This window comes from Bactrocera tryoni, chromosome 5 (genome assembly GCF_016617805.1).
Source record: "Bactrocera tryoni isolate S06 chromosome 5, CSIRO_BtryS06_freeze2, whole genome shotgun sequence".
Lineage (NCBI taxonomy): Eukaryota > Metazoa > Arthropoda > Insecta > Diptera > Tephritidae > Bactrocera > Bactrocera tryoni.
This window is the reverse complement of record NC_052503.1, coordinates 17,559,729-17,572,718: the sequence shown is the minus strand read 5'-3', so window position 1 is coordinate 17,572,718 and position 12,990 is coordinate 17,559,729. Positions and strand designations below refer to the sequence as shown.

The window sequence follows — 12,990 nt, the reverse complement described above, 5'->3', positions numbered from 1 at the left end:
AAACGCTGCCTAACAGTCATTAAATCAGCATAACTATAAAGCAATTTTGATGTTTGCGCTTTCCCCATTCCCCGTCCGTTGACCTATTTTTCCTCAATTATGCACAAGCTCTTTCCACACTCATGACGGTTCACTAATTAATTTTTTGTATTTGCTTTCCGTTTCTAGATTGCCACTTCAGTATCGGAGACAATGGAATTTCAGAAAATTTGGCTGTGGCAACAGTATGCGGGGCGCGTCACGCCCGGCGTGCAACGTATCGTTGAATTCGCGAAGCGTGTACCGGGCTTTTGTGATTTTACACAAGACGATCAGCTGATACTCATCAAATTGGGCTTCTTCGAGGTGTGGCTCAGCCATGTGGCACGTATGATCAATGATGCAACGTTGACATTCGACGATGGCACTTATCTGACACGACAACAACTAGAAATTCTTTATGATGTAAGTCAGTTCGCATATTTCAAATAGTTTGTCGACTACTTTTTTCAGAGGGCGTGGCATAGCAATTGTAAATAATAGCAATAAACTCAATAAGTTTTGAAAGGAGCTCAATTAATTATGGCTACGAATGTAGCAGGCTTAGTATAAGCTCAAACTCATGGCTTTTATGGTTCTCTACTTGAGACACTGCTATGGAAATCACCTTGGAATCTTAGAATCAATAAGAAATTCGAAATATATTCAAAACGGATCTTAACAATTGTCCACAGTAAGGCGGTTGGGTGGGAATCTAGCTCTTTATCCAGTTTAGAACTGCCACTTTTTCGATAGTTATCTTAGCTATAATCTATTTTTTTAATCCAACCAATGACTGGATTTTATCGATAGAGGCAATTAAACGTTTTCGGACGCCATTGAGTCTGAGTCTACTTCTTTGTCTAGTCAAGAACTGCTACTTTTTCGATACTGATCTTAGCTAAGTACTCAGTAAGTCGGTTAAACACGTTCCGATGGCATTAGGTCCAACTCCAGTTCTTTATCTAGTCTAGGACTGTCACTTTCCCGATCTGATCTTCAGTAACGCGGTTAACATCACAGTATCTTTCGAAACTGTAAATCCCCTCGATAAAAATGTTTTTCTCTTAAAGTAAGCGATCGTGAAAAGATGTATATTCTCAAAAATAAATGCCCCTAAATAGGATTTTCTGAAATTTGGGTGTATTTTGTACATTTAGGGTCAATGTTGTCAATATTTTTTAAGCAAGAGCTTTTAAAAGCGTCGCTCGCGGTGCTCACATTAATTAGAATTCAAAGTCCTGAATAATGAAAATTCTAGAAGCCTGCAAACTTTAAAAATCAAAATCGTTAGTGTAAAATATATTGTAGCCACTAATGCCGAGGGAATAGTAGCTCAATCAAATGAAATATCTTACATTTTCTCTACTTTATTTAAATAACAAAAACAAAATCGTAATTAATGCAAAAATATATATTATTATCTTGCAGAACGACTTCGTCATCTCGCTAGTGAATTTCGCCAACACCCTCAACAGTTACGGCTTAAGCGATACCGAAATCGGTCTGTTCTCCGCCATGGTATTGCTCGCCTCCGATCGTTCCGGCCTCGCTGAACCGAAAATGATTTCACGATCACGCGAACGCGTCGCCGAAGCACTGCGTGTACAACTCGTCCGCTCACGTGCCGGCTCCACACAAGCGCTACAACTGATGCCAGCACTCGAGGCTAAAATACCCGAATTACGCTCGTTGGGCGCCAAGCATTTCTCACATTTAGACTGGTTACGAATGAATTGGACCAAACTGCGATTGCCACCACTCTTCGCCGAGATATTCGATATACCCAAGACAGAGGATGATCTGTGAAGGACGAACGAATAGACTGTGACGCAAGATAATCCAAAAGGAAACGGGAGAACATACACGAAGCGTAATAAGGATAAACGTTATGAAAGTGAAATTGCCGCAAAAGACGAAAATACATAAAGAGCGAAGTGGAGGAGAGAAAGAGAAAAGAAAGGGACAGCAAAGTAAAAGCTTTTATGTGTAGAGCCGCTGTGGAGATATGGGGGCGCAATGGACCAAGCACACAGTTTGCAAAAAGAGATTTATGTATGTGAAAATAAGAAGAAAAACAACAACAACAAATAACAATATGATTACTATACGTTTTCTAAACCTAGCGTGAATAGTTCTTAAGCAACAGAAACATATTTACATATTTAATTTATATATGATGGAACAAAGTGAAAATTATTATATGGAAAAAGTAATAATAATACAAATTGTTTATATAATTTTAAAAATTAATCGTAGAACGATTAGCTTATAGGTTTTTCTGCTACTTACTAAAAAAAAACATAAAAATAAAAATTAAAAAAAAAATGTTTTGTTGTTTTATAAGAAATATTTTAGCAGAAACTCTTTCATAGTTTGTGTTTTATAAAAAATAGATACCAGTTTTAGCTATACATACATACATTTATATACATAAATAATTTTAGTGAAGTGAAAAACATTATTTACAAGCTTACTTACATACATACAAACAAACATCACGTGATCATGCCACAGACAAATGTAACATTGCAATATCAGCAAAAAAAAGCAAGAAAAATAAAAAATAACCTTAAATATTTAAAATTTAAATGAAAAACTCTAAGCATTTAAGGTCAAGAAAGCATTATAAATAATAATGAATATTAGAAACTTAGCTACATGTGTAGTAAAACGCATAAATTCAACACTGACAAAACATAACTAAATAATGGAAATTTAGCCGTGAACAAATAAAATAAGCATTCATACATATATGCAAAAACTCATTAAAAAAACACTAAATTCGAAAATCTAAAAAAAAAATAAGAAGAGCGCTAAATAAATAAAAAAACGTATTTATTTGACAAAAAAATTAAACACGCTGAGAGAAATAAATTTATCGAATGTTACGCAATATTTTTGTTTCAAACATTTGTTGCTGCATACACATGTACATATGTATATCATGCTGGCAGTTTATATGAATAAATTCAAAAATTGTACACTAGCTAACAAATAATTTTTAAAATTTGTTATTTGCTCTTGAACTTTTGTAAAAAGTGGAGAAAAACATTTTAATTTTTAATGTAACATGAAGATATTTTTTATCATTGATACACTTGCCTAGCAGTTAATTTTACTTAAAATCGTCATATACGATCGTAAATTAAAGAACAAAACAACAACTTTAAATCTCAATTGTTAAAACTGTTACACTTTAAACATACATACATACATATGTAAATGACATAAATAAATTACATGCATACATCTATAATATATGTATGTAGCATTAGCGAGTATATTAGCAAACTTAGCGCCCATCTCAACTCTAACGAAAAAATAAATAAATATTGAAAAGCAAAAAACAAAACACTACGCGAACAAAAATAAATAACGAAACAAATGTAAATAAGTGCACGAATAATTAACGTAGTAGAAATAAATTACATAATGCCACAACACGAATTCCTGCGCATAAAACTCCGCTCATAAAAATAAACCACAACTGCTTACAAGATTATATGGCACATACTCGTATGAAAACATTAGTGGTAGCAATAACAAATACACATATTTTATATCCTTCCAGCCACTTGCGTTTCGCGCGAGCGTTTTCAATTTCAAAATATTATTTTCATTAACGTTAAAGCTACAAGATTTTAATTAGCACTAAATAAAAATTCACTATGTACACTCAAAGTCATATATAGAGTTATACGAGTATATATAATCCAATAGAATTTCTTGACAAATCATACACTAAGTAACAGCGTCGTCTGCCTTCATTACTCACAAACTCGTAAAAAATATTTATTTCATTGCGTCTCATTAAAAATGTTGTCAAAATTGTAGACCTAAATGTATTTTCATTGAACACTTTATAATGAACTTAAGGTTTCACCTCAACTGCAACATAATTTTCACTTTTTTTGTTGCATACAACACTAACATGCATATGAACATTTGAGTTGAGGTTCTCCTTTCGACATCTTCCAATTCATGAATGCGTTGACTTTCATAACTGACCTAGCCTTAATAATAATGTACATATATAATGTTTAAAATAAATATATTCATCTATAAATGTGTGTGTTAATCAGCACATAAACGTATTTCACTCATTAAATATACATACATACGTGCATACATGTATAAATATATGACCATTTTATAAATCAGCAATATGCATAAATATGTTCATCTGCAGTAAATATATACATATATCATATATCATTTTCGTCCTTCTCATTTAAATGTTTTTAAACTATAAGTGCCCTGTAGTTTTGTTTGTTTATTTTATTTTTTTTTGTTTTATAGAAATATTTAAGCATAATTTTAATGAATTCTACATTAAGGCCTGAGTATATGTATATGTAAGTGGCAATCACAGCAACAACACTGCGCATTAATTATTATTTTGTTTGTATTAAATATTTTTTTTATACATTATATGAAAAGAAAAATGAGAAACACAACAAACTACATTAATTCTACGTTTTACTTTTGCAATTTTAAATAGTTAAAAGTGAATACAAGCAAACGACTACAAAACATTATTAGTTATGTAGATATACATTTTTTTCTAAATAAAACTTAAACTTTTATTACACAAAAACCATCACTTCGTTCTGTTTTATTTTCAATATTAAACGTTGTAATTAATTTGTTGCAAGATCACTTCATTTGAATTGGTATTTTTATGTCACTTGGCAGGTGTAATTATTTGAAGCTTATTTTAAATATTGGCTGCGCGAAAATCAAAATCAACTTAAACGCAAGAAAATATATTCATTATATAGATTAATTTTTGTTTGATTAATATATTATAGATGCCTGCAAAGGATCAGTTTTCTACAAGCCAACTGTGGCAATGTGACTCTTAAATATTCTTGCGAAACTGCAGGTATCCCTACGCAGCAGATGATTCAGCAATTAACAGAGCATGTTTAATAGCTTTTTGTTTTTTACAATATACAATGCATTGTAAATTTGAAAATTTTCTGTAAATAATAAAAATGCCAAGAGCTACAAAAAATAAATTCAACTTAACTGTCACAAAAGCTAACTCAAACAGCTGTGTATAAACCTTCATTGTCAGTTACGCGTTGCCAAAATGTTGCAAAAATTGTGCATCCGTCTACACAGATAGTTTGTCTCGTCAATTAAAATTCTCGTCTTGTTCACTGAAAATTTACAAATAAAACTATTTGTTGTTGCACTACCAATAAAATAATGCAAATTCGAAAATGAAAAGTAATTCAACTTTATTTTCATATTAACGCATTTCCCAGCAGCAAAGCACTGGCATGTAAACTTCGTATTATCATGAGCAATTAGTTGGCAAAGCCAAATGCAACTTTGAAGGAAGCCGTTAGTTTTCTTTAATGTACTTGACAAAGTGGAAAAATTTGCAATTTATTCAGGTGCTTAAGTTGGAAATCATTTAATGTTATATTTAACAAAATTCATTAGTGCAAATTGTTATAAGATGTTTTTAATCGCTGTTGTTACAAAAACAACTCGTTTGGTGCAAAATATTGTTTTTCTGGTGCTCTATTTTTTGTGTATTAAAGTGTGTGAGGCACACTTCCCAAAATTTCGCACCACAGCGCGGAATAACCTAAAAAGTGTTGAAAGTTGTGTCACTTCAGTCATAATATACTAAAAAGTATATTAAAATATTACAAATTGTTATAAGGAGTGAATTGAGTGTAGTTCACTATTACCTTATATATACCTGATAAAGCCTCATTACCGGAAAAAGTCTTTAGCGGATCCGCTGCGCAATTTTATTATTAGAGTTCCGGTTGTGTGCTGTGGTGTTTTTTTGAAATATTTTTCAGATACATATATACATCTACATAGAGACATAAAATCGGTTAAAATTGAAGCAAATGTAAGTAAATTTGTGTCTATTCATTTATATATTACATTTATATTTATTCGCACTAAATAATATTGAAGCGCATACATTTCTTATCCTCGAGACGATGATCTAGCAGTTTTTAAGCATTTCCCTTAGTATATATGTACATGACACTCTAAAAAACAAATTATGCAACCGAAATTAGTACACTTCCATTCCTTATCATCCCTTAATAATCTTGTTTTTCATAGTTAGTTGAGTCATGAAGATTAAAAAGATTTCCTTCTTTTAACATCTCTAAGACCAGGTAAATTAAGCGTACCCACAAAGGTTTATGGCCTCATTATAGAATTTCATCATCAGCTGCAATTCCGTAAGATAATCAAATGTAAACTGTGTAAAAATCCATTATAAGTAACCTAATCACTTGGTAGTAAATAACTTTCTGCCTTTCATTTTGCCTTTATTCAGAGTAAATCATAAAGTACAATTTGCTATATGTGTATGTGTTTAAATCGTAAATTTTTAGATAAAACCTTTGCATTAGCAGTATGAAAAAATTAAGTGACAGACTAAGTAGTTTTATATAAGAATTTATTTCTAAATATTTAAAAGTATCGCAAATTAAAATTACTTTAAGATAAAATTAACGTTTAGGTCAAACACATTAAATATAAAAACAGGGAGTGTACCTAGGTACATACATTTGTAGGAGCCATATAGCTTTTAAATATTTATTAATGTCACAAGTAAAGCATGACTTGCATATACTGAGTAGGCTGCTGTATTAAAAATTCGATTGCCATCCATTTTGTTTTAGTTTTATGTTTTAAACATATAATACAAAATAAAGCAGTGCACGCAATATGGACTTTAAAAATATTTATGTGAATCGAATCACCTCTAAAAAGTAAACTAATATTTTTAGTGCAATCCAATTATTATTTAAAAAATTTTTTGTGGGATCTTGAAAACACGGAATTTGTGTACATAAGTGTTTTTTTGTGATTTTAAATAGAATGAAACCAACTCAATTTCCATTGATTAAATCCCTTATACTTGTGAAAAGCATTTTTGTGTTTGAATGCCTTAATAATTTTTCATTCTTAGTTTCATACGCAAATTATAGCTCTAACAAGATAATTTTCCGTAATTAAAAAACAAAAGTTACTTAAGAAAAATTTACATTTATACAGTGATGACAATGAATGATCATGTACGGTATACTATGTAGTTGCGCAACTGTAGTTATACTAAAAACAACAACATATAAAAGTGTCAAATTTTTCAATTTTTTATGAAAATTCCATTAAAATGTGTGAAAACGGCACATAAAAGTAGAGTTTAAGGTAAAATCTAGTTATAGAAGATGTGTTCTAGATCTACTTGCATACATACATACTAAATTGTGTATTAGATATGAAAATGTCGATATATGTATGTATGTATGTACATTTTGGCAGTGATTATATACACATACACACTGTTATATGAGTATGTATGTATATCAAAACATAATCGATTTTATGGCATAACTTAAAAACTTAACAAAAATATGCATCTATAAGTATGTAATATACCAATAATATATATGTATATTACATGGTATATGAGAATGTATGCATTTATGGTCATACATTTAGAAATATATAGCACAAATCACTTAACGCGTTTCCTTAATTATTTAAGTGGGTTTACATATGAAGATGAATTTTAAATAACACAAATATACACATAATTTAAAATATTGCTCTTCTTCCTAACAAAACAAAAAAACAAATGAACTCAACATTTTCAAATGTATTTTATGAGGCAATGTAAGGTTTTGCAGTACTATTCTAATCTACTTATCTAATTAAATAATAAGTAAATTAAATGCTTATGTACAACATTTGCAAGTACATATATACTACTATATATGAATGTAAATTTAAACTACTCTTCGCTTTTGCTGTGAAAACCAAAAATAAATAAATAATTAAATGTTTACTCGATCTTGAAGTAGTTCAATTTACTCTTTTTAACTATTTATGAATAGATAACAAAAGAGATAATACACTTAAGCGTTAAACATACATACATGTATGCTATATGCATACACACAGACATAATTTATTTACAAATATGAAAAAAGTGCAGGTGCAGCATTTCCAATAGAATATAATGTAGTAGTTTACTAACAGCAATAAATAAGATAAATGAAATTATAATGATAATAGTGGGAGCTACTTCAGAAATATAATAAAAAAACGTAAAAAATAACAATTATATAAACGATTTGCTGATTTTAAACCCATGAAACGTAAACTAAATTGTATTCCACAAATTTCTTTAATACTGAAAATTTAAAAATATTTAGTTAAATATATTGAAATATATATCGGCGTACATGCATACATACCCACATATGTAGAGATAATAATAAACATGGTGAAATTAAAAATGTGAGAGAATATATAATATGAATATGAAAATAAAAATAAAAAAACAACCTGTTTTATTGCTAGAAATTGTAAAGGTCATACTTTTTCTAAAATTTCTTTTAATGTTATTCGCGATTTAAATGAATGTTTATCTGCAAATATTTATCAAGTACTTGAACTTTCTACAAAATAACGACTACTTGATGGCTGCCAATTGAGGCATGGGCGTTATCCAAGCAAATAATTATGCACTCGTCATGCTAATTATTCACTTATACATGTATAAGTATGTACACAAGACGAAATACAATAATTAGCTGCCCTCACATTCACACAAACATGTTACAATCGGAAATAATGATGTGCAACTACAGTGCACCAACCCGTCCGACAGTTGGGTCTAAGTATCGGGATTTTATCCGGCCAAGGCATCATTCTGGAAATCACTTCAGTAATGTTTTCTGCCGCAACAGTAACAACAACAGCGCATCAATTTATAACGGAAAGTTAATTAATTTTTATAAACATTTATTTTAACTTTCAAAACAATTCGATACCAGCTAGTTCCCAAAGTTTGTAAAATATAACTAATTTTTTACATAAAAATATATGTACATATGTGGTATATGCAAATTACAGTAATTCTGGAACTACTAGCATCAATCAGCTGTGTTTTTGCTTCACCCTTCACCCTTTTCAATATCATATGTGAGTGTAAAATTAATCATCTCGTGGTTGTGGGCTGAATTGTGTCAGATGCTTTGCAAATTCTTGTGCCAATTCTTCACTGGATGCAGCCAAAATACGCCTTGACATAATATCGAATTTGCCGCCTGTGGTATCAATAACAACGCCACCTGCTTCCAGCACTAACAGTTCGCCAGCACATACGTCCCAAGCATGTACGCCAAATTCGAAATTGATATCGGCCGCGCCGAGCGCAACCATGCAGAGATTGAGGGCGGCAGCGCCCAACATGCGAAAACTGTTGAAAATAGATAATACAATAATACAAAATAAAATTGCAAAATTGAATTGCCAACATACCCGTGCACCTTTGGCACTATATTCTGGAAGTTTTCGAAAACGACTTTTAGCTTTTCCGTATCACGGGATGTACCAAATTCGGATGTAACTAAAGATTTGCCCAACTCCTTTTGGCCACTCACGTGTATACGACGTCCATTTAGATAAGCACCCTGTCCACGACGCGAACTGAAACGTTGGCCCAGCATTGGATTGAAAACAATACCAATTTCGGTGACTTTATTCACCTTCAAACCAATTGAAATGCATGAGTGTGGAAAGGAGTGCACGAAATTCATTGTGCCATCAACTGGATCAATTATCCAGGTGGGCGCATCTGTTAGCTTGTTTGGTGCGCCGCCAGCAGCGCTCTCTTCCTCCCCAATAAATCTGTAGTGAATTGATAATTTAATTATGAAGTACAAATTTCTCACCTTGAGATTAAAATGCTTACTTGTGGTCGGGAAATACATCTAGCAAACCATTTATCAACAGCTGTTCCACCTCTCTATCAGTGGCAGTGACCAAGTCAATATCGTTCGCCTTCTCTTCGAACTCTTGTCGTGTTTCATTACGTTTTGCCACCAACTGTGTAGAATCGTAAAAAAATCGATATACATACATATATAAATGTGTGTATGCGTAAACATTTCAGTATAAACAATCATGAATGACATAATCTTAAAATTTTAACACCCAGTACAGCTTCTGGAAACTTACCGCACCAGCTTTGTCCACCAATTGTGAGACAACTTCAAAGCATTTATTCAAATCCACATTGCAATCACCCATTCTTATATTTTTACTTCTCCAAATGTAATCTGTGTGTATGAATTGACAGGATACGGAATTAAGCGCCGAATTAATGCACTGATAATTTGCAAAACGTTTAAGTAGAAAATAGGAACTGCGGAGCGACGCCGTTGAAAAGGACAGTGTCGATATGTTACTTCACAATTCCTCACAAATATTATCGGCCGGAATCTATATGTTTAATTTAATTAAGTAACAACCACGACAGCAGTAAAATGCAGCTTATGTGCACATTCGCAACGAACTAACGGAAATGTATAAGAAAACAAATTGCAAACGCTGGCGAACGGAAATATTCCACTATCGCCGGCAAAAATATGATAAAAAATATAAAGGTCTGTAAGTGTAGTTGCGCTGCGTATGAGTGATAGGAGAGTTGCCATATTTGACTTCATTTATGACTTTTTATTTTTGTCACAAATTTGAATTTTCGAAAATTTCATTATACTAAACGTAAACTCAGGAATTATTAATTCATTATTCTCTTTATAAATTATTATATACAACGTTTTTAATTATATACACTAAATACATATGATAAGCTTATTGCAACAATTCTGAAGTATAACAGTGATCCTTCAAATGCGCTGCTGGTGCTTTCGTATTCAACCATGATTTCACTTTGCGCACCGCCGGTAGTGGAAATCCTCGATTATATAAGTAGTTATAGATTTTGTTGCTTTTGGTATATATAAACTTAGCTTGTTCTACATCGCTTATAGACCAATGTGTTCTGTTCATTTCAGATTTTAAGACATCTAACTGTTTTTTTGAAAAAATCTGTACTAATTTCGCCTCTATACTTGTCTTTTCAGTTTGCGCAGTTGTTACTTGTTTTTCCAATAATTTTAGTTCATAGCTATGTTTGCGCTTTATAAATTCTAATTCTTGTTTGGCCACAACGATTTCCCTCTGTTGCTTTTTATTTACTTTGCGTAACTCTTCAATTTCTTGTTGCTGTCTTTCTCTGCATATAAATATTAATTTTATATTTTTCAAATATATTTCTTTTGTGTTGTACTTACAACTTCGTTTCCAAATCTTCAATCTCCTTAAACGGTGTTTTATACGTTTCAAAGAATGGCTCAAGCGATGTGGGTGTTTCAATAGCATTACTCATATCCAACAAAGGAACATCACTGTTTGTTAGATCAACGGTTTCTAAAGTTTCCATATTCGCTTCTCCGACCGGTACTATTTTAATATTTACCAAATTTTTAATTTACGATCTTACTTAATTAATAAAATTTGCCTTACTTGCAGATTTATGTTCAGCATCATATTGTTTAATTAATTCGTTCACAATCCTTCTATTTTCTCTTTGCATTGATCTTTCTTTACGCTCGGGATTGCTTACCTCCACTTTGAAAATAGTTGGCACAACACCGCGCTTAAGTATGCGTTTTTTCGCAAAACCTAAGTTATTTTATTAAATTATAATTAATTTGCTTCAAAAAAATTATAAATAAACGATTTATACCCATTTCGTACTCCACTCCGTTTTCGATGTCCTCCTTTTTAAAATGTTTCATGCATATGTAGCTCGTTCGCGCATTGAAAACTTTTTTGCGCCTACAGAATATCGCCCATTTCTTTGACAACTCTTCATTAACAGGGAAATTGAAGAAACTGCAAGATTCCTTTTGACAGCTTTGACTTGTACAATTTGAAACCGCACACTTCATTTCAGTTTTTTCTATGTAATTTAACGTTAAAAACTCAATAGAAAATTATATGAGCCTTCTGAGTTCAGGAAAATATATGCTTTTATGACGTGCTAGGAACAGCTGATGTTGTCAAACTTATTACGACTGACTTGCACGAATGTAAATAAGCGAGAATGAGCAGTCGATTGCACGCGTTTATCGATAAATAGTTAATCAACCATTTAGCTTTTAAATAACTTCCTTTTTCACTTTAAATTTTTAAGTTTATGTGTTATTTGATTATATTTGTTGCATGTATTATTTATTTATAATTTATTTTTTACATGTTTTGTGAAGTTTGTTTTTATCGTGTTCATTAAAATACAGTGCTTGCGAAACCGATCAACTTGATGAGTTAATATTGACAACAGCATTCAAACTGTTGTTGATTCACCTTCTCACTTTCGCCGGCCTTCCAACAGATGTTTTTCGGCTACCCAGAAAATACTTGGTCTAATACCGGAAGTCGTGAGCTGCTTGAGTCACATGTAAAATAATCGTTTCTGCCCACTCCCAAGTGGTTGGCGCTCAGAGAACTTTCCTCACTTGCTTGAACTTCTACACATGGCACCATCCCCCTTTAGACAAATAAATGACATCCCTTTTGACAACTTTTGTTTACATTTTGCATTTTATTGCTCTCATATTTTCGGCTAAATGTTTATACATTAATTTACATACATATTTGCATATGCGTTAGTGTTGAATAACCATTATCATTATCATTATATTTTTTGCAACAATTAGACACTTTTTTTTAAATAAATACTAAGTTTTTGAAATAACGAAATTGTTATTTCGTATACGTACATATGTATACGTATGTATGTATGTACATACATATGTATATAGACTGGCTTGTCGGCTTGTTCTGTCACAGTTACAATTAATTTTAAATATTTTTCTTTAGCTCTACAGCCAGTTAAAACGAACAACAACAACAGCGTGTTTATGTCATAAATTAAGTTTTCAATAATTTTATTTAAACATGTAAATTTATATTAAAGTCATGAAACATGCCTTAGAACAAGTGTAAATTTAATCTATGTATAGCATTCTTCCGGGAGGGTTACAATGTGCTAAGTTTTGTTTTGATTTTCATTTTCGGAATTGCATACATTTAAAGTGTGTAAACAATATTTATTTGCTATAT

The 12,990-nt window shown here is 31.5% G+C and overlaps 3 protein-coding genes across 4 annotated transcripts in view; 1 reads left to right on the top strand and 2 right to left on the bottom strand.

The window, feature by feature from the left end:
- Positions 1–2,321, top strand: part of LOC120778048 (ecdysone-induced protein 78C) — a 228,769-nt gene extending 226,448 nt beyond the window's left edge. The window contains exons 5-6 of one of the 2 annotated variants that reach the window (XM_040109723.1): positions 169–444; positions 1,450–2,321. In XM_040109723.1, the coding sequence (XP_039965657.1) occupies positions 169–444; positions 1,450–1,827 (654 nt within the window). In that variant the 3' untranslated portion in view covers positions 1,828–2,321. The remainder of the gene's footprint in view (positions 1–168; positions 445–1,449) is intronic. The other variant, XM_040109724.1, reaches the window with a different exon arrangement.
- Positions 2,322–8,781: 6,460 nt separating this feature from the next.
- LOC120778152 (inositol monophosphatase 1) lies at positions 8,782–10,456 on the bottom strand. The gene is made up of 4 exons (XM_040109875.1): positions 10,039–10,456; positions 9,773–9,906; positions 9,340–9,708; positions 8,782–9,277 (listed from the first exon to the last, which is right to left on the bottom strand). Exons 1-4 carry the CDS (start codon positions 10,108–10,110, stop codon positions 9,013–9,015), a joined length of 840 nt encoding a protein of 279 aa, XP_039965809.1. The 5' UTR covers positions 10,111–10,456; the 3' UTR covers positions 8,782–9,012.
- Positions 10,457–10,581: 125 nt separating this feature from the next.
- Positions 10,582–11,917, bottom strand: LOC120778151. Its single transcript, XM_040109874.1, has 4 exons — positions 11,612–11,917; positions 11,389–11,547; positions 11,157–11,325; positions 10,582–11,098 (listed from the first exon to the last, which is right to left on the bottom strand). The coding sequence occupies exons 1-4, from the start codon at positions 11,814–11,816 to the stop codon at positions 10,675–10,677; spliced, it is 957 nt and encodes a 318-aa protein (XP_039965808.1). The 5' UTR covers positions 11,817–11,917; the 3' UTR covers positions 10,582–10,674.
- Positions 11,918–12,990: the final 1,073 nt, after the last annotated feature.

Excerpts from the sequence above, each read along its gene's own strand:
- LOC120778152 (XM_040109875.1), bottom strand. The coding sequence starts at position 10,110 with ATGGGTGATTGCAATGTGGATTTGAATAAATGCTTTGAAGTTGTCTCA. Across the intron at positions 9,907-10,038 it reads TGGTGGACAAAGCTGGTGCG|TTGGTGGCAAAACGTAATGA; the intron begins GTAAGTTTCCAG and ends GATTCTACACAG. Across the intron at positions 9,278-9,339 it reads ATAGTGCCAAAGGTGCACGG|TTTTCGCATGTTGGGCGCTG; the intron begins GTATGTTGGCAA and ends TATTTTCAACAG.
- LOC120778151 (XM_040109874.1), bottom strand. The coding sequence starts at position 11,816 with ATGAAGTGTGCGGTTTCAAATTGTACAAGTCAAAGCTGTCAAAAGGAA. Across the intron at positions 11,548-11,611 it reads CGGAGTGGAGTACGAAATGG|GTTTTGCGAAAAAACGCATA; the intron begins GTATAAATCGTT and ends AAAATAACTTAG. Across the intron at positions 11,326-11,388 it reads TGCTGAACATAAATCTGCAA|TACCGGTCGGAGAAGCGAAT; the intron begins GTAAGGCAAATT and ends ATATTAAAATAG.